Below are 21,070 nucleotides of genomic sequence, written 5' to 3' on the forward strand. Positions count from 1 at the left end.
GCTCACAACACGTTGCATCGTGACGAGAGGAAAGTGGTTAATTCTGTCTGAGGGTTTTATAAATATTTAACCAGTGGAAAGCTTTAACAAGAGCTTGTGACTAAATCATAATTACATTACAGTAAATACATTGGAACACAGGCTGTATTTTCTATTTCATATCAAGCAGTGTTCATTTGACTAAAACTATGACGAAAAATGTTCATCCACTACCTTTTTTCACTGACGAAAAAAAAAAAACATGAAATAAAAACTAAGCTATGATGACTAAAACTAGGACCAAATATATTTACAATTTCATTAAAAAAAAAGAGAAAAAAAAAAGGCTACAATATTAGATAGAGGGACTGGTGTTCTTTCATGTCATTTTATTATGTCATTCTACAAGCTCACAATACGTCGCAGACTTGTTGTGAGCTTGTAAATCGGCTATTTTCGGCACTCAGCTAAATATAAATCATGCATTACAACGCTATCACAGCCCGCTAAAATACACATTTTTGTCGTCTAAATTAACTGTAGATCTTAGATGACTAAAATCCTATGATACTAAAACTAAAACTAGACTAAAACTAAAACTTTTCAAATGACTTAAATATGACTAAAACTAAATGGAATTGTATTCAAAAGACTATGACTAAAACTACAAACTAAAACTGATGACAATGGTTTTGGACATACAAGGTTTCTACCCGACAATGAGGATATTTGAAAATAAATGGAGGTACTTCCTGGCTCTACTGGCAGTGTGGACTAGATAGATGAAGCTGATCAGTCCTGCACACACACACACAAAAATAAACACACAAAAATAAACACACACACACACACACACACACACACACACACACACACACACACACACACACACACACACACACACACACACACACACACACACACACACACACACACACACACACACACACGCACACCAATTGTTACACAGTCTAGTCTATGTAGTAATGTACATTATTATTATTCTATGATGTCTCCTGGTGGACATTTGTTCTGAACTGTACACTGAACACACCTTTCTACTGTTAATATTTTAGCAATATTTAAAATAATTTAGCAATTTCATTATTAAATGTTAAGAACAACATATAGAACTGGACATTCTTCTTTTTTAATCATATCAATCCTGGCATGCCTAATTTGGGCATGTTGTTACATGTTGTACTTTAGGTGGAAATTTCCAAACAAATCTACAAGCTCACAAGAGCTTATTGTGAGCTTGTATATCTGCTATTGTCACTATTTGTCGTATGATGAATTATGAAATAATTATATGTCTTAAGTGGTTAAATAAGAAGCTCTCAAAGTGAAAGTAAACTATGTTTTCTCTGACAGGACTGACTGACCTCAGGATTGTGTTGTTGGGAGGGCAGTGGTCTGGGAAGAGTTCAGCAGGAAACACCATTCTGGGAGGAAGTGGTTTTAAAGCTGGTCAGAGGTCAGTGCAGTGTGAGGTGAGACATGGTGAAGTAGCAGGGAGATATGTGACAGTGGTGGACTCACCAGGCTGGTACTACAACAGTCCACTACAGGACACCTCAGAGATGGACAAGCTGGAGATCCAGAACAGTGTGTCTCTCTGTCTTCCTGGACTACAAGCTGTTCTTCTGACGGTTCCTGTTGATGTAGCATTCACCAAAACAAAGAGAGTAGCATTAGAGGAACACATGACACTTCTGTCACAGAGAGTGTGGAGTCATGCTATAGTACTGTTCACCAAGGGAGACTGTCTGGGAGACAGGAGCATTGAGCAGCACATTGAGGCTGAAGGAGAAGACCTCCGCTGGCTTGTTGACAAATGTGGGAACAGGTATCATGTCTTCAACAATCAGAAGACAGATGACACTCAGGTCACAGAGTTGCTGTGGAAGATAGAGGAGATGGTGACAGGAAACAGAGGTGGACACTATGAAGATGATGGAGATGTTTCAGAGACGTTGTCAGAGAGGAAGAAGATCACAGAGGAACATGTCCAGACATTCCTGACCAAGACAAAGAGACAAAGAACTGCTCTGAAAGCTCTGTTTGAAGGTAGTGTGTGTGTGTGTGTGTGTGTGTGTGTGTGTGTGTGTGTGTGTGTGTGTGTGTGTGTGTGTGTGTGTGTGTGTGTGTGTGTGCAGGGCCGTAGGAGACGGGGGGGACGGGGGGGGCCGCGAACCGGTATTTGGGCCGCGAGGCCTCGGGGAAAAAGAGGAGGAAAAAAAAGCCTCAAATGAGGCCGGCACTAGGACCCCGCGGCCGCTGCCTGGAAGGGAGGGCTGCTGGCTGCTGCTGTGAGCTGCTGTGAGCTGCTGTGAGCTGCTTGAAGGTGGAAGAGCGGCACAATCACATTTATTAAGAGTTATAAAAAGAAATAACCGCAAATAACCACCCAAAACTTGGAAATATCCGCCCCCATCCGCGCGCGCGAGGATGGGGGTGCGCACGCGCGCTGCGCGCGCGCACGCGACTTCGTGGGCCGGTACAAATATGTCCCCCCCAACTGGGAATGGCTTCCGACGGCTATGTGTGTGTGTGTGTGTGTGTGTGTGTGTGTGTGTGTGTGTGTGTGTGTGTGTGTGTGTGTGTGTGTGTGTGTGTGTGTGTGTGTGTTTGTGTGTGTGTGTGTCTGTGTGTGTGTGTGTGTGTGTGTGTGTGTGTGTGTGTGTTTGTTTGTGTGTGTGAGTGAGTGTGTGTGCGTGCGTGCGTGCGTGCGTGCGTGCGTGCGTGCGTGCGTGTGTGTGTGTGTCTCTCTCCTTGACCATTTTTATGTTGATTAATAATGTACAAATAAAGCTTATTGTTATAACAGATGGATCGTCAACAGGGGGTCCGGGACCCCTAGGGGGTCAGATATACTACAAGCCAAATATTTCTGTGATTGGAACTTTTTTTTTTACATTAACCACTTGAACCCTAGCATCCCTATTCTCAGGGGAACATTAGCCAAAAACAGCAGATCTACAAGCTCGTAGATCTGCTATTTTCAGCAAAGAGGTTTGGTGTAGACAGAGGGGGAAAAAGAGAAGACAAAGTACAGAGTTAAAGGTCAAGTTTACTCAGTATTGAGGGTTTAAATGGTTAAATGTCTGAAAATACACATTAACATGAATCCAACATATTAATAGATAAGATAATGTATAAGGGGTGTGCCGATATATCGTCCCGCGATATATCGCGATACGTTTTCGTGACGATATGTATCGTTTTGAAGAAAAAAAAAATCGTTTTGAAAAAAAAAAAAAAACTTTTTTCTTTTTTCTTTTTTTTTTTTACAATAATAATAATCAGGCATGCAAACAGCCCCGAGGTGAAAAGGGTGACAACATGTTGTTTTTTTTCGGGTCAGGTGTCACACTATTGTCCTATTTGGATTCAAAACGGCTATTGTAGCTGAAAAGCTACAAGTTCGCATGTCTGAATAATGCAAAAACAGAATTATTTGTTTGCATTTGCTTTTTTTCTCCCCCATTTATTTTTCATAATAAAAAAAGTGCGTATCGTATCGTATCGAAATCGTATCGAAGTTGTGAGCCAAATATCGTATCGTATCGTTTGGTGAAATTAGTGTATCGGCACACCCTGTATGTAGAATAGACTTTATTTGCCATTTGCACAAGTGCATAGGACATTTTGGAGCTCAGCTCCCAGGGTCAGCATTTTAAAAAGAAGACAGAAAATACAGAGAAAACATACAGTACCTCCTACAATCCTACATATATCCTACCACACTCCCTAAAGACAAATATCAAATATAATAAATAAGCACGTCATAGTCTAAAAAACTGTGCAAATAGTGGTGCAATTCATCTTATCATGATCTGTCCTGTCCTAATTCATCTGCTCTGATTCAGTTCATCTGTCATATTGACTACCGTCCCTAATGTCCTCGGCTACTAAGCACACAGTGGCAGGAAAAAAGCTGTTAAAAAAGCGTGTTGTGTGGGTGGAGATGCTCTCTGGCCTGTGGTGTCTCAGGTTGTGTCCTGAGTCCCTCCACACGTACAGAGGGTGAGCAGGATGATGTTGATCCTCAAGGATGCTCTGTGCTCTCCTCCTACAGCGCTGTGTGTAGATTGTGTCCATGGCAGGGAGATCTGCTTCAATAATCCTCTCTGCAGTTTTGATGAGTCGTTGGAGTGATTTCCTCTCAGCTTGGGTAGTGTTTCCATACCACACCGTGATACCGCTGGTGAGGATGCTTTCAACGAGTCCTCTGTAGGCCAGAGTGAGGGGCCGGGGACTGAGTCCGGCCTTCTTCAGCATCCTAATGAAGTACAGCCGCTGCTGGGCTTTTTTCACTGTAGCAACAGTGTTTTCAGTCCAGGTCAGGTTTTTTGACACATGAAGGCCGAGAAACTTAAAGCTGTCTGCCTGCTCCACCTCTGTCCCTTTGATGGTGAGGGGTCGCAGTGTGGGAGGTCCCCTCCTAAAATCCAGAATTACTTCCTTCGTTTTGTCCACATTGAGGACGAGGTCATTGTCCTCTCCGTAGCTGATGATGTTGTTCACCTGTTCCCTGTACCCTGACTCGTTTCCTCCTCTAATAAGGCCCAGGATGGTTGTGTCATCGGCATACTTTATTATGATGTTACTCTTATGGGTGGAAACGCAGTCATGTGTGTAAACGGAGTAGAGTTTGGGACTTAGGCAGCAGCCCTGAGGATTTCCAGTACTAACCGTGAGCTGGGCTGAGGTCTTATTTCCCATCCTCACCACCTGTGGCCTATCTATCAGAAAGTCCAATATCCAGTTGCAGGTGGGTGTAGGTACACCGAGGTTTGCCAGTTTCACAGTTAGCTTCATAGGCTTAATTGTGTTGAAAGCCGAGCTGTAATCCAAAAAGAGCATACGTGCATATGTTTTACTTTTCTCCAGATGTTCCAATGTAGAATGAAGTGCCAGTGCCACCGCATCATCCACAGATCTATTTTTGCGGTAGGCAAACTGTAGGAGGTCCAATGAGTCAGGAATAACATCGTTCATAGACTGAAGAACCAGCTTTTCCATGCACTTCATTGCCACTGAAGTCAGTGCCACTGGTAGTCTGGTTCACTATGTAATTTTGTCGGATTTTTTTGAAGATTTGCAAAACTATACATTTTTGGAAAGGTTATTGTCTAAGGAATCAGAAAATCAATGTTTGCATTTGCCCAGATGTGTATATGGCGGCCATATTGGCAATTACAAAATGGCCACCCTAAAATGTACGTTTTTTAATATCTCGGCCTCTAAATAAGCTGGAACATTGATTTTAACTCTTAAACCTACATTTTCAGTGTCGAGGAATCCAATGGTGGTAATTATAAAGCTACAAAACTTTACAATATTAACCCTTAGATGCATGACTGAGTCCAAAATGACCAGATGTGGTTGTTTTCTTGCAATATCTTTGTAATTAAAAAAACATTTATCAATTCATATTGAAGATTTGCAAAACTATACATTTTTGGAAAGGTTATTGTCTAGGGAATCATAAAATCAATGTTTGCATTTGCCCAGATGTCTGTGGCCATATTGGAATTGACAAAATGGCCGGCGTAAAATGTATGTTTTGTAATATCTTGGCTTCTAAATAAGATGGAACATTGTTTTTAATGGCGGCTAAACCTACATTTTCAGGGTCAAGGAATCCAATGGTGCAAGTTATCATTTCATTTTTTGTATCATCCCATTGACATAATCCATCATATGGGTAAAAACAGCACAGCCCAGGCAGTCAGTCAGATACTAACTCAGTGTTCTTTTTATTTCTTTTAACTGTGAACTTTGGATGTTTGTGTAACCATCTTAAACATCATGACATGTGTAATCTTAGACAGTCTCTATCCATCATCATCATCATCATCATCATCATCATCATCACTTTCGTGCATCACAGCTTGGGAATCATCATCGTTCTGGCACTGGCTGCTGCACTGACACATTTTAGTACAGGCTAAGTCCTTAGCTTTGCAGGAACATCTGCCAGAAGAACAGTCTGATTTGCACTTGCATTGAACCATCTCAAGGATGGCCTTTGGAGCTGGGAGGACCTCTGTGGTCGTTGGTTTCAGCATGCCACCCGAGTGTTTGAAGTACCCATTTTGCAGGGGATCCAGCTGTGGATCCTGCAGAGCAATGGCTGCTTGTGCCCATGCCCTTGTTTGGACATGGACTCTCAAAATGTGCTGTTTCAGAGCTCCAGGTGTTGGAGGGAGCTTGTCACTTTCTGCCCTGTGCTTGCAGAACAGATGCCATCGCAGTTCAGGGATTGTCTTGATGTTGATACCCTTGGGTGAGTAAGCTGCACATACAAAGGACTCCAGTGTTGACAGCATTCCTTCTGTCACTTCTGCTTCATCCAAAAGCATCTGCAGAGCTTTGATAATATCTCCATCCGTTTTGAGGTAGACCTGCAGCCAGGTTGCCTTGCTTATACGGGAGAACCTCCCTGTGTTGTCGGCCCCAGTGAATGCATGGAAGGCTGGCAAAGCCTTTGCTCTTTCTTTACCTAGAGCTCGCCACAATCTTCAATCTGCACAACACCAGAGGCCATAGAAATGGACGTGTTCATCAGCAGGAGGTCGTAGTTTGCTGTGACTAGCACTAAAACGTCCGTATCTGGGGAGAAAAATACCAACTGTGCATCAGGTGGGTTTCGCTGTGAAGCCAGCACAGCCTGGTGGATCAGCAGTGTGTCTGCTTCTTCGTGGTTATTTTCTTCAAAGACCAGGTCTTTGTTGCTCCTAGTGTATCTAGAAGCAGACGTGATGATCAGCTTGGAGGATCCCCTGTTGTACTCTAGTGTTTTGGTATCAAGATAGTCAGTCAGATCAGCCTTCGTCTTGTCATGGGACAGGAACCTGCTCATCGGGATGTGTTTGATGGTAGGCAAGGCAACCTGGCTGCAGGTCTACCTCAAAACGGATGAAGATGTTATCAATGCTCTACAGATGCTTTTGGATGAAGCAGAAGTGATGGAAGGAATGCTGTCAACACTGGAGTCCTTACAACTTACTCACCCAAGGGTATCAACATCAAGACAATCCCTGAACTGCGATGGCATCTGTTCTGCAAACACAGGGCAGAAAGTGACAAGCTCCCTCCAACACCTGGAGCTCTGAAGCAGCACATCTTGAGAATCCATGTCCAAACAAGGGCATGGGCACAAGCAGCAATTAATATGCAGGATCCACAGCTGCATCCCCTGCAAAATGGGTACTTCAAACACTTGGATGGCATGCTGAAACCAACGACCACAGAGGTCCTCCCAGCCCAAAAGGCCATCCTTGAGATGGTTCAATGCAAGTGTAAACTGACTGTTCTTCTGGCAGATGTTCCTGCAAAGCTAAGGACTTAGCCTGTACTGAAATGTGTCATTGCAGCAGCCAGTGTCAGAACGATGACGATTCCCAAGCTGTGACGCACGAAAGTGATGATGATGATGATGATTATGATGATGCATAGAGACTGTCTAAGATTACACATGTCATGATGTTTAAGATGGTTACACAAACATCCAAAGTTCACAGTTAAAAGAAATAAAAATAACACTGAGTTAGTATCTGACTGACTGCCTGGGCTGTGCTGTTTTTACCCATATGATGGATTATGTCAATGGGATGATACAAAAAATGAAATGATAACTTGCACCATTGGATTCCTTGACCCTGAAAATGTAGGTTTAGCCATTAAAAACAATGTTCCATCTTATTTAGAAGCCAAGATATTACAAGACATACATTTTACGGCGGCCATTTTGTCAATTCCAATATGGCCACAGACATCTGGACAAATGCAAACATTGATTTTATGATTCCTTAGACAATAACCTTTCCAAAAATGTATAGTTTTGCAAATCTTCAATAAGAATTGATAAATGTTTTTTAATTACAAAGATATTGCAAGAAAACAACCACATCTGGTCATTTTGGACTCAGTCATGCATCTAAGGGTTAATATTGTAAAGTTTTGTAGCTTTATAATTACCACCATTGGATTCCTCGACACTGAAAATGTAGGTTTAGGAGTTAAAATCAATGTTCCAGCTTATTTAGAGGCCGAGATATTAAAAAACGTACATTTTAGGGTGGCCATTTTGTAATTGCCAATATGGCCGCCATATACACATCTGGGCAAATGCAAACATTGATTTTCTGATTCCTTAGACAATAACCTTTCCAAAAATTTATAGTTTTGCAAATCTTCAAAAAAATCCGACAACATTGTAAATCTAAGCATAAGGAACCAGACTATGGTCTGAAATCATTCATTTTGCTTGTATTGGATTTTTTAGGGACTGGTATTATGACAGAAGATTTGAAAGGCCGGGGGACTATTTCCTGTGCAAGGGAGCTGTTAAAGATGTCCGTGTACACCCCTGCCAACTGCCCAGCACAGGCCTTCAGGACTCTTGGCGACACTCCGTCAGGGCCTGAGCTGCCTTTCTTGGGTTGACCTGCCCAAACGCTCGCAGGACCTGCGTGTGTGTCACCTGAAGTGCCGTCTCCCCAGGGCTGTGGGGAGATTTTGAGGGGGTGTCTCCATTCAGTCTGTCAAATCTAGCATAAAAACTGTTAAGGTTGTTATCTCGAATCTCTGTCCCGTTCGTGCCTCTCTTATAGTTAGTGACGGCTTGGATACCCTGCCATATACTATGTGTGTTGTTATCCAAATAATAGCTTTCAAGTTTCTGTGAGTATAGTTTTTTTGCGGTTTTGATTCGTAGCTCGTAACGAGCCCGCTTATACTCCATGGTGTCCCCCGACTTGAAAGCTGCACACCGGTTCCTGATTTTCATGCGTACATCCGCATTGAACCAGGGCTTTTGGTTAGGGAAGACTCGAATAGTACGAGAGGGGATGCAGATGGAAGTGCACCATTCAACATAACCACCAACAGTCTCTGTGTAGTCATGAATATTGTCCGTGGCCTCTTTAAAAACATTCATGTCTGTGGCCTCCAGGCAGCCATGTAGGTCTGCCAGTGCACTGTCAGTCCACATCCTCGTGGTTTTGACAGTGACTGGGTTTGCTTTTAGCTTAGAGATGTAAGTGGGCCTTAACAGGACTGCCAGGTGGTCAGATTTTCCAAATTGAGGTTTGGGAATGGCAAATGAATGCTTTTTTTTATGTTGCAGTAGCACTGATCTAATGTGTTTTCCCCTCTGGTAGGGAAATCCACAAATGTATAGAATTTGGGCATAGCCTTCTTTAAATTGCAATGATTAAAATCACCAATTGTAATAAAAGCAGCATCCGGGTACATATTCTCATGTCCGCTTATCATGTAATGCAGCTCACTCAGATGTAATAACTCATCCAACTGAATCTCTGAATCCAATCCTAAATCAGTGTAAAGTGAACTAATGGTGTGTGTGTGTGTGTGTGTGTGTGCGTGTGTGTGTGTGTGTGTGTGTGTGTGTGTGTGTGTGTGTGTGTGTGTGTGTGTGTGTGTGTGTGTGTGTGTGTGTGTCAGGAGAACATCAGAGTCTACCAGATGTGAAGGTGATGTTGGTTGGTGGAGAACAGTATCAGAGGAGCGAAGCTGGAAATCACATACTGCAGAAGACTGTGTTTAAACGAACTCCATACAAGGTGAGTAATATTATATGAATGTTATGTTATAATGAATGACTTCACTCAAAGTAAGTAAACAGTAAAGTGATCAAACATGTTTTCTGAAGATAATGTAAAAGTATCTGCTGTCATGAATGTTCATTGATCATGTGATCAATGAACTGTCAGTGATCAAAACACACAGATGTTCATTTTCAAATGAACATGAAGTCCAACACATGTAGATTCTCATCATGTCTGTAATCTTTAACCCATTAAGACCTGGGACGAATCTGTGTCATTTCTAGATTTGAGCAAAAAAAGCATTATTTTACACATATACAAGCTCGTTGCGCGGCTCTACGAGCTTGTAGATCTGCTATTTTTTTTTAAATCGTGAAAATGTGTGCAAATCTTTGAATATATATTCTTTTAAAGTGAACATTTTTAACTTGAATCTTTGCTTCTGGCGGTCCCTGGAACAAAATATTTTCAGATGGGGGTCCGCGGCCAAATACTTATCATTTTGGGGGTCCTTGACATGAAAAAGTTTGAAAACCACTGATTATAACAACAAAAAAAGTGTTAGGATTTAGAAGACATTTGTAGAATCCCCCCAGAAGCAAAGATGTTGTTATTATTATGAATAACATACAGTAAACTTCATATTCCAGGAGTTTAAAACCCAGACTAAACTGACAGAATGTGTCAGACAACAGAAACGAGTTGCTGGAAGAAAAGTGAGTGTGGTGAACTGTCCAGACTGGTCGACTACACCTCCATCACAGAAGATCAAAGACGTCCTTCTACACGGTGTGACTCTGTGTTCTCCTGAACCCCATGCTGTCCTGTTGACTGTTGATATGAGGTCCAGTTTCTCTGAAGCTGACAGGAGATCAGTGGAGGAACACATGGAGCTGCTGGGGGACAGAGCCTGGAGACACACTCTGGTTCTGTTCACAGAGGGATGGTGGCTGGGAGAGAGACGTGTTGAGGAGTACATAGAGTCTGAAGGAGAACCTCTGAGGTGGATCCTGGAGAAATGTGGATACAGATACCATGTTCTAAACTCCAAAAAGTGGGACATTTCTAAGAGACAAGTCAAAGAGCTGATGGTGAAAATAGAAGACATGGTGATGAGGGACAGAGGACACTTTGGACCTTCGAGACAGATGACCCTGATTGAAAGACTGAAAGGACAGAAAATCTTAACAGAAGAAGAATGGAAGAAGAGAGAGCAGGAGATGATAGAGAGGATGTTGAAGTCTGTGGCGACAGAGCCAGAAGAACCAGAAGAACCAACCCTGCCAGCTGTCAGGAGAAGGAACAAGATGGACCTAGAGGATGCAAAAAGCATGGACTTTCCTCCCGTTAGTGAGTATCAATGTGTGTGTGTGTGTGTGTGTGTGTGTGTGTGTGTGTGTGTGTGTGTGTGTGTGTGTGTGTGTGTGTGTGTGTGTGTGTGTGTGTGTGCGTGTGTGTGTGTGTGTGTGTTGCGAGTGTGTGTTGCGAGTGTGCGGACATTTGCTTGATAATGGATGGACGCATTTTCATGAATCTTGGAGGGAATGATCAGTAGGCTGCTCTGAGGGTCAAAGGTCAAAATGACATCATGGTTCACATGTGAGGAACAGAGACATGTAGAGATGTTGTGCTGGGCTGCAGGGTTTTCACATCCAGGTGTGTTTTTATTATCATTGTAAATGTCTTGCTGTCTGTTGTCTTCTGTTCCAGTGAGTGGTGGAACACGCTCTTCAGGATATGACACCATGAGTGAAGCTCCTACCCAGACTGATGCTGATGTAAGAGTAAGAGATGAAGATGTTTCATAGATGAAACTTTAGTCTGACATTAATCACACACATTTTAATTATTATTTGTTATTTGTTTTATTTTATTATAAGTCTGTGGTGAAGGAGCCAGTAGAATCAACCCTGTCAGCTGTCAGGAGAAGGAACAGCATGGAACTGATTCCTCCAAGCAGTGAGTATCAATATCCTGTTTACAGCATATCATCACTGTCGGGTGGAAACCTTGTATGTTCAATACTGTTACTTTTCAAAAAAGAGAACCTGTGTTTAAATGGATCCTGTGTTTAAATGGATAGAGCACTGAAGTGTGACATACTGCCACTAAAGGCTGCTATTGCCCTGGGTCACGGAGTAATTTGTTGTATTGGGAATTTGCCTAATGTATTAGGCAAATCTTAGAACATGTCATATAAGAAATGTGTTCCAAAAATAAACAAAACGCCCAGGAATTTTTTCTCCTATGGATATGAAGCATCAACTGATGGTGAAAAAGCACTAATTTATCCAAAGAGTAAGATGTTTTAGTTTTTTCCTCCAAACACAGACGTTATCAAATGTAACTCAATATCATAAACGACACAAAGTCACATTCCTGACAAAATGGCTGAGGTGATATTTATTTTTGGAACACAGTTCTTATATGATGTGATCTAAGATTTCTATATGGGGGGTCCCCACATGTCAAACTAAATGTAATGCCTCAACTCCTATATTTAAGTGCTTGTCAGGGTGGTCAAATATGATTATTTTGGGGGGTCATGGCCTGAAAAAGTTGAGAACCACTGCTCTAATTAGTTATTATTTAGTCACAAAAATCTCTTGTTAATACTTTTCATTGATTGGATCAATATTTATAAAACCCACAGACAGACTGTTTTCACTAATAACATAAAAGTCGAAATACAGAGATACGGCTTCTGCTCGACAGCGATGATTTTGTAATCGTGTGTGTGTGTGTGTGTGTGTGTGTGTGTGTGTGTGTGTGTGTGTGTGTGTGTGTGTGTGTGTGTGTGTGTGTGTGTGTGTGTGTGTGTGTGTGTGCGTGTGCTCGTTCGTGCGTGCGTGTCTGTACACAACTTGGCGGGAATGCTCAGTCGGCATGCTGATGAGGGACAGAGGACACTTTGGACCTTCAACACAGATGACCCTGTTCGAAAGATTGAAAGTAAGAAGAGAAGAAGAATGGAAGAAGAGAGAGCAGGAGATGATAGAGAGGATGTTGAAGTCTGTGGCGACGGAGCCAGAAGAACCAACCCTGCCAGCTGTCAGGAGAAGGAACAGCATGGACCGGTTTCCTCCGAGTAGTGAGTATCAATATACTGTCTGCAGCATAACACAACACGTGTGTGTGTATGTGTGTGTGTGTGTGTGTGTGTGTGTGTGTGTGTGTGTGTGTGTGTGTGTGTGTGTGTGTGCGTGCGTGCGTGCGTGCGTGCGTGCGTGCGTGCGTGCGTGCGTGCGTGCGTGCGTGCGTGCGTGCGTGCGTGCGTGCGTGTGTTTTTATTATCATTGTAAATGTCTTGCTTTCTGTTGTCTTCTGTTCCAGTGAGTGGTGGAACACGCTCTTCAGGATATGACACCATGAGTGAAGCTCCTACCCAGACTGATGCTGATGTAAGTGGGAGATGAAGATATTTCATAGCATCTTCATAGATAAACATTAATAAAACACAATTTTAATTATTTACTATGTTTTTTTTGTTTTGTTTTTTTTCAGTCTGTGATGAAGGAGCCAGTAGAATCAACTCTACCAGCTGTCAGGGGAAGGAACAGCATGCCGTGGCTTCCTCCAAGCAGTGAGTATCAATATCCTGTTTACAGCATATCATCATGTCAGGTGGAAACCTTGTATGTTCAATACTGTTACTTTTCAGGAAATGGACAAAAATAACCTGTTTAAATGGGTATTTATTATTTACTGACAAGCTCGTTAATGCTTTTTATTGGTTCAACATTTATAAAGCCAACACTATTTTCACTACTTAGGGCATTCATTTAGGAAAAAGTTGAAATATGGAGATACAGCTTCTGCCCGACAGCAATGATTTCGTAATTGGTGTGTGTGTGTGTGTGTGTGTGTGTGTGTGTGTGTGTGTGTGTGTGTGTGTGTGTGTGCGTGCGTGCGTGCGTGCGTGCGTGCGTGCGTGCGTGCGTGCGTGCGTGCGTGCGTGCGTGCGTGCGTGCGTTACATAAGAATGGATGGGTGTATTTTCATTTAAAGGATCTACACCATGAATTTAAATTATTTTTTAAAATATTTATTATCATATTGCTTATGTCCCTCAAACGTTTTTCAAAAGGTTTGAGCCTAAATCAAGCCTCAGGATATACTCATTCCAACTAACTTCTCTCTGGCTTATAAAGCACTTTTACCTGCAATACCACATTGTCCTGATTTGGCACGTAGCACTATTGAGCCAGTTTGTATGCATGTTATATCCTGGTTCTGTGTGGAAAAAGTAAAAAAAACTAAAAACACAACCCCACATTTTTTTATGTTTGAACTGAAAAACAGGGCTTATTGTACCGCTAGTGAAGTCACTTTCGGGGGCAAATCAGTTTGGCCTGTTTTCAATTTACATAAAACCCCAGATAGAAAGCCTGAGTGCTCAAACTGGGGTATTTTGGGGGATATAAGAGAGGTAGGGGAGACCAAAAACACACAAAAAAGAAGAAAAAGTTAAAATTCATGGTGTAGTCCCTTTAACTTGTAGGGAATGATCAGTAGGTTGCCATATAATGATAAACTTTTGTGTGGAAGAGGTCAAGGTCAAAATTACATCATGGTTCATATTATCATTGTAAATGTCTTGCTGTCTGTTGTCTTCTGTTCCAGTGAGTGGTGAAACACGCTTTTCAGAATTTGACACCATGAGTGAAGTTGCCAGCCTGGCAGACACTGATGTAAGTGAGAGAGAGGAAGATGTTTCAAAGAGTACATGATCATTGTAACGGATTTATTTTGTATCATTATTGATGTTATTTCTCCATCAGACATGATCATTATAAGAACAGTAATATGTGTTCCTTTTTCCTCCATGGCTCCAATGTCTTTATTAATATTACATTACTTTTAGTTAAACATGTCCGTGATGTTTCTTTTTATGTAACTATCATAATTGTTTTGGCTGATTGAATACTTTATTAGTCAGAAATATAAACACAAACAGCAGAAAGGTACATTTAGGCTAAAAGGATAACACAAAAGGGTCCTGGGGACTTGTTTCCATTGTGGGCCTATACATTCAATTCATCAACATAGCATAACAAATTCACACAAAAATGCATACAAACACTATTATGTACAAAGATGTTGTCAGTGAATTTTCCCTCTCTTACCTGTTGATATTGTGACAAGGAGACACGACCGATGACCCTGTTTGAAAGACTGACCGGAAAGAAAACTTTAACACAAGAAGAATGGAAGAAGAGAGAGGAGGCGGTGATAGAGAGGATGTTGAAGTTTGTGATGATGGAGCCACAAGAACCAAGTAGTGAGTCTTACTTATATCCTCTTATGTGGACATTACAATGTGCGTGTGTGTGCATAAAATAACAAGAATAGATGGGTGCATTTTCATGAAACTGGGAGAGAATGATCAGTAGTGTGCTCTGAAGAGATGATGAACTTTTGGGTGGAAGAGGAGGTCAAGGTCAAAATGACATCATAGTTCGAGAGACATGTAGAGATGTTGTGCTGGGCTGCAGGGTTTTCACATCCGGGTGTGTTTTTATTATCATTGTAAATGTCTTGCTGTCTGTTGTCTTCTGTTCCAGCAAGTGAAACATACTGCTGGTCACCTGCCAAGGTCTCCGATTGGCTGACTACACATTTTGGACCCATAGCGCCCTCTTCAGGATATGACACCATGCGTATAGCTCCCAGCCAGGCAGACACTGATGTGATGAGTGTGAGAGATGAAGATGTGGATTGATTTATACTTTGTTGCACGCCGGTGTCACACGCCAAAGTAGCAGATCTACAAGCTCACAACTAGTGATGGGCATTGTTAGTGTACTGAAGCATTCAAATCAGTTCACTAAAACCTAACTTTGAGTTGTGGCACTGATGAAAGTCATTTTCTATGATGAATATGAACATACGATATGTCTACATTGGTTGGTGTATACTAGTCATAATGACTAAATCTGTTTATTTTCTCGTTGTTGACATCTTGATGTATTCACTGATGACTAAGAGCTTTGGTTACAAGTGAAACATATATGTTATCATGACTTGTATATATACTTCTATGTTGTATCTAATAAATAGGTCAGTTTTAAGTAAATGTATCTAAACTAGAGCATTGCCAATCTGGGAACTAAAGTCCAGGGTAAACTGTTGCGCCCTTATCTGTCCTTTGTTCAGGGTTGACTGCAGGTACGGTGGTCTCAAAAACATAAACATAAAGGAAAAAGATTCACTCTCTACATAAACTTTAACTATGATCCTTAGACAGAGACTAAGAAAATATTTTTCTTATTATATCATGCTCATAAAGTGCTCTGTGATCAGTGAAAGGTGCAAAGAAGCTGCAACACTGATTAGATGATATATCATGGCTGATATTTGCATTTTTTGGTAATCAAAATGCGAAAATCCCATATGGGCTAGGCTCTGATCTAAACATGTTATATTTTATACAATCATATCAGCTCTCATTGAAATGAACATGTATTTCAACATACATTTTGTTCATATAGTTTTCTGTTTTATATTCCATTTTGCTTGTTGCATCCTGTATATTAAAGTAAACTGTTTCATCTATCAGGAAATAAAATTCACTGCGTTATGTAAAAGTACAATACTGGAATTTCCCTTTTTTTAAATCAAATTTAAACTTGTTTATTAAATTATGTGTTTAGTATCTACTATACAATCAACAGACAAACATTAAATTGACCAATTCATGTAAGCACAAACAGTAGTAGTTTAAAACAATTTAATTGGTGAAATTCTTGATTGTTCAACATGTCATGGTCACGTTTTGCGATTCAACCCCATCCATCTTTAACCCATTAAAACCGGGAAAGCATCTGTGTCATTTTAGATTTTAGCATTGGCTATTAAAAAATACCAGATCTACAAGCTCACAGCGCATCACTTCATGCCACACTGAGAGCTTGTACATCTGCTATTTTTGCTATTTAAGTGTAAGAAAAATGTTGAATCATTTAGATCTTTTTTAACACAAATCTTCTCTTCTGGGGATCCCTTGCACAAAACATTTTCAGATAATGGTCCATGGCCAAATATACATTTGGGGGTTCTCCTTGTCACGAAAATTTTGAGAACCACTGATTTAGAAGGCATTTATAGAATCTGCCTCAGGTCTTGAGGGGTTAAAATGTTCTGTGTGAGGTGCATGCTTATACTGCTATACATTAACACCATAGTATTGACTGTCACTATAAATGAGTTCAAGGGACTGCTGCTATGTTTGTTGTTGTGTTTACAGTTTAAAGGATCTACACCATGAATTTAAAAAAAATATTTGATATTTAATATCATATGGTGTATGTCCCTCAAACCTTTTTCAAAAGGTTTGAGCCTAAATCATCACTCAGATATACTCATCCCAAGTCAATTGTCTCTGGCTTATACAGCACTTTCAGCTGCAATACCAAAACGTCCTCTTGGGCAGGGGGGGGCTACTGAGCAATTCTGTCTGGCCAGCATCAATGCAATGGCAATGCAAGTGATGTCACTTGCATTGCCATTCTGAAATGGCCTGTTCAGACACGCCCATTCTGAAAATCTCTGAAATGAGAATGAATGACTGAATGTTAAAAAAAAAAAATGACACTGGGGAGCCCAAAAAATACTAAAAACCAAAAAAAAAATGAAATTCATGGTGTAGACCCTTTAATAGAATAGCATATTTGCTATTCTATTAAACCCACCTGCTTATTTTGTAAGCAGGTGGGTAGAGAGGTTGTCTAGTTGTCTAGGTGACAAAAAATATATACTTTCTGGACGCTGTTTCCGGCATTGATATGGATGCCCTGGTCGCTGGATAAAGACGGGAGAGCCTATATTTGTGTGTTAACGGTCGACATTTCACCTAGGACTTCATTTACAACCCTGTAAGGTTAGATTTTTAAGGGGTTTTAAGAGGTCAGCTTTTGCACATTTCCAATTTAAAACTAGGTCTGGACGACAGTATGTCTCTCCCTGAGGCCACACTGCTCTGGAGCCAGATAATATGCCAACACTGAAATGGAGACGTGTGTACTGTTTAACTGTGGATGAGCATAGGTTTCACTTCTACATACTGGGGCGGGGGGGGGGGCTTTTCTTACAGCTTAAAGAGGCACCATCTTCACTAATAATGAGATGAACACGTGGGAGAATGTCGTTTTATAATAACTGTATTGCTATAAAAGTTAACAAATAAAGATGTGTATATTATAACTGCATGATGATAGAACTGCTTGTGGCCTGATCCCTTCCTTTAACTGATGTGCATATGAAAAGAATAAACACATACAGTATCTTGCATACGGTAGACCAAGACCACATCCTGTTGAAGATGACATTCAGAGTGGAAAGTAGGGGGTGCTAAGTGAAAAATCTAAATCAACCAAATGCCAGATTGGAAAACTGCTCGATTTGAATGTTGTAGCAGTGCAGCCCGTGGGGGAGGAGTGTTTTCCATTGAGAGACTATAAAAACTTTTTTAATTTTTGGCACCCCTTAAGATGCATTCAGATCACCCAAGGGACATTTGTACCAAATGTCATGCTTTTATGAGATTATTTTTTATGAGTGTCTTTTGCATCATCTGTCAACACTGTACACGGCCATTTTCAATTTAGTCAATAACTCACTTCCTGTTTCAGATCATTTCAGGCACCCCTTCTAGGATGTCTTAGGATGACCCAAGGGACATGTATGCCAAATTGTATGCTTTTATGAGATTCTTTAGTTGTCTTTTGAGTCAATCGACAACACTAGGCGGCCATTTTCAATTTCGTCAATAACTCACTTCCTGTTTCAGATTCCTTTGGGCACCCCTTCTAGGATGTCTTAGGATGACCCAAGGGACATGTGTGCCACATTTTATGCTTTTTGGAGATTCTTTTGATGTCTTTTGAGTCAACGGTCAACAGTTTAAGTGGCCATTTTGTATTTTGTCCATAACTCACTTCCTGTTTACGATTTTTTTTGGGCACCCCTTCTAGGATGTTTTAGGATGACCCAAGGGACATCTGTATCAAATTTCATGCTTTTATCCGCCGCGTAACGATTTGGCCATTTTTTGTGGTTAGCACCCCCTACTATACCTCTTGTCCTGAGACAGACAGTTGTACTTCAGTGTTGTACGAGTCGGATGGCAAATCTGGTCATCTCTACATGTAAACATGTACAATTATTTGATCATATCAAACCAATTGGTTGCTGATTCTTTTCTATATAGCCTTGTTTTTATATAGTGTTTAGATCTAGAGTTTGACTCTCACAAACCACAGAGGAGAGGAAGGAAACGCTCCAGCAACTAAAACTGTGGTTATCTGAGCTAGAGACACGCACGCACGCACGCATGGGCACACTCTTAGAGGTCCCATGCACAAGGCTTCTGATCAAAGGCACCTTAAGCATGCTATTAAGGTAGGGTGACCAAATATTCAGCACCTAAAACTGGGACACTTAAATCAATGTGCATGTTCGTCGTGAAGGTGCACGGCCATTCATGCAAGTTTTTTTTACCTAAAATAGCAGATCTACAAGCCCACAACGTGCAGCGCGCGTACATCAGCTATTTTTGAATAGCCAAAGTACAAATGATATGGTTAAACTGTTCCTTATTTGGCTGGGGACCCCCTGGTAGCCCCTCAAGGACCCCTAGTGTTCCCCAGACCCCACTTTGAGAACCACTGCTCTAAAGTGTCATAACACCATGGAATCATTATTATTATGGTTCTCAATGTGGGCCAGGGCCCACTGGTGGGCCGCAAGGGTATTGCAAGTGGGCCCCCAAATAATTCGAAAAACACTATGATTTTAATGAAAATATAACGCTAATATACATTTTTAAAAGTCATTGTCATTTTTCTTGAAACCCTTGACACGTTTTTTCATTGTGATGCCAATAAGAACTTAAAAGGATATTTCACTTTCGCACGTTTTTATGTTGCTTGATTTAGTATTTAGATAATTTTATCAGACACGCCCCCTTCCTATACAATCCCATTATAACTTCAAATTCAATTTTTAACATGTTAGATTCATCAAAAACACCTGTCCTTGGTTCTGGTGCCCTCCTAATATGTGAGGGGGCTGTTCTTTCGATTACTTTATTTTATTTTTATTTTTTTATTGTATTGATTTTTTTTCATTTTCCCCAAAACATATTAAAAATAAATGAAATAAGTAATTGAAAAAACACGGTCTCCTCATGTATTAGAAGGACAATATCAGTCACCAGAACCAAGGACGGGTGTTTCTGATGAATCTAACATGGTTAAAATGGAGTTTGAAGTTACAATGGGTTTGTATAGGAAGTGGGTGTGTCTGATAAAATGAATATCAAATATCTAAATACTGAATCAAGCAACTTAATAACTGTCCTGGGTTCTCCCTAAAGCCTGAGTAGACGATTTAATTACCAAATTTGTTGGGGGGAAAGTGAAATATCCCTTTAAAGTGTACTATGTTAGTTCCATTGATCCAAGTGGGTGGGCCGCGAATACTTTCAAGATTTTTACGTAGGCCCTGATCCAGAAAACAGGTTCAGGACCACTGGTTTAAAGAACATTTAGTATTTTGGTTTAAATCACCATGACGCAATCTTCCAGTTTGACACAATGGGGAAGAACAGATAAGAGATGTTGGTTGAACCTGATTGGTCTGCAGGGAATCATCAGACACAGGATTCCATTATGTAAGACTCAGGTTATTAGAAGTTAAGAGATGGGATTATCAGAGCATAAGGAAGGGGGAGGAGTTAAATCCCTGCTGGGTTATTAGTTGAGCAGTGCCGTCTGTGTGTGTGCATCCCTGTCCACCAGAGGGCGCTAACAACAATACAGTGGGTTGCCTTTGTTTTCAATGCCGATGTGAAGTCCAACCTCAGTATAATCGCCACATTCCTCCATTTAATCTTGTTCTCATTTAAAAGGCTTAGCGGCAGACCCACCCTCCTTGGTTTTCTGTTACTGTGTGTTGGGATCAGCTGTAGGGCAGCTGATGCTTAATTTATACACTGTCATACAGAGAGAAGTATGCATCACGCTTGAAAGGGAGAGGGGATTAGACACAGAAGGGAGGGTAATAATGATCTTAGTCCAGGTCAGGCTTAACCACCACACTGTCACCCGTTATTAAATATAACTTATTAAAAGTAAAACGGTTATTAACGCTGATCAGCTCTAAACTTTAAATTCAGTTATATCCACGTCTGTTCCTTCTGATAGGTTAAAACAAGGCCTTTATGTAGTGAGGTCTTAATATAGTGAGAGAGTGTCTGATTCAACATTCAATCCAAATAATGACTGAGTGCTAATTTAACCCGGAGTGTTGAAAATGGACCCTAGCAGGTCGATTTTCACTCTCAGAGAATGAACACGCAGGACTTTGCTATGTGAATGTGTCTAATTCTGACCTAAATGTGTGTGTGTGTCCTTTTTAAGACGGCTTTGCAACGTTCCCACAAAATGTGTAATCATGTCGTTCCTGGACTGACCCAGACATGACCCTTTAAAACCTGCCAACGCTCTGCA

At 41.0% G+C, this 21,070-nt stretch overlaps 1 protein-coding gene across 5 annotated transcripts in view; it reads left to right on the top strand.

Moving 5' to 3' along the window:
* The window catches only part of LOC308104040 (uncharacterized protein), a 383,068-nt gene that overhangs the window by 145,170 nt on the left and 216,828 nt on the right, over positions 1-21,070 (top strand). For 2 of the 5 annotated variants that reach the window (XM_080454290.1, XM_080454289.1), the window contains exons 15-18: positions 11,271-11,344; positions 11,441-11,519; positions 12,442-12,651; positions 12,894-12,961. In XM_080454290.1, the coding sequence (XP_080310416.1) occupies positions 11,271-11,344; positions 11,441-11,519; positions 12,442-12,651; positions 12,894-12,961 (431 nt within the window). Of the gene's footprint in view, positions 1-1,353; positions 2,050-9,456; positions 9,576-10,210; positions 10,911-11,270; positions 11,345-11,440; positions 11,520-12,441; positions 12,652-12,893; positions 12,962-21,070 lie in introns of all 5 variants that reach the window. The other 3 variants (XM_080454292.1, XM_080454288.1, XM_080454291.1) reach the window with 3 other exon arrangements.

The sequence above is a fragment of the Gymnoscopelus braueri genome, assembly GCF_963280865.1.
Source record: "Gymnoscopelus braueri genome assembly, chromosome: 17".
NCBI lineage: Eukaryota > Metazoa > Chordata > Actinopteri > Myctophiformes > Myctophidae > Gymnoscopelus > Gymnoscopelus braueri.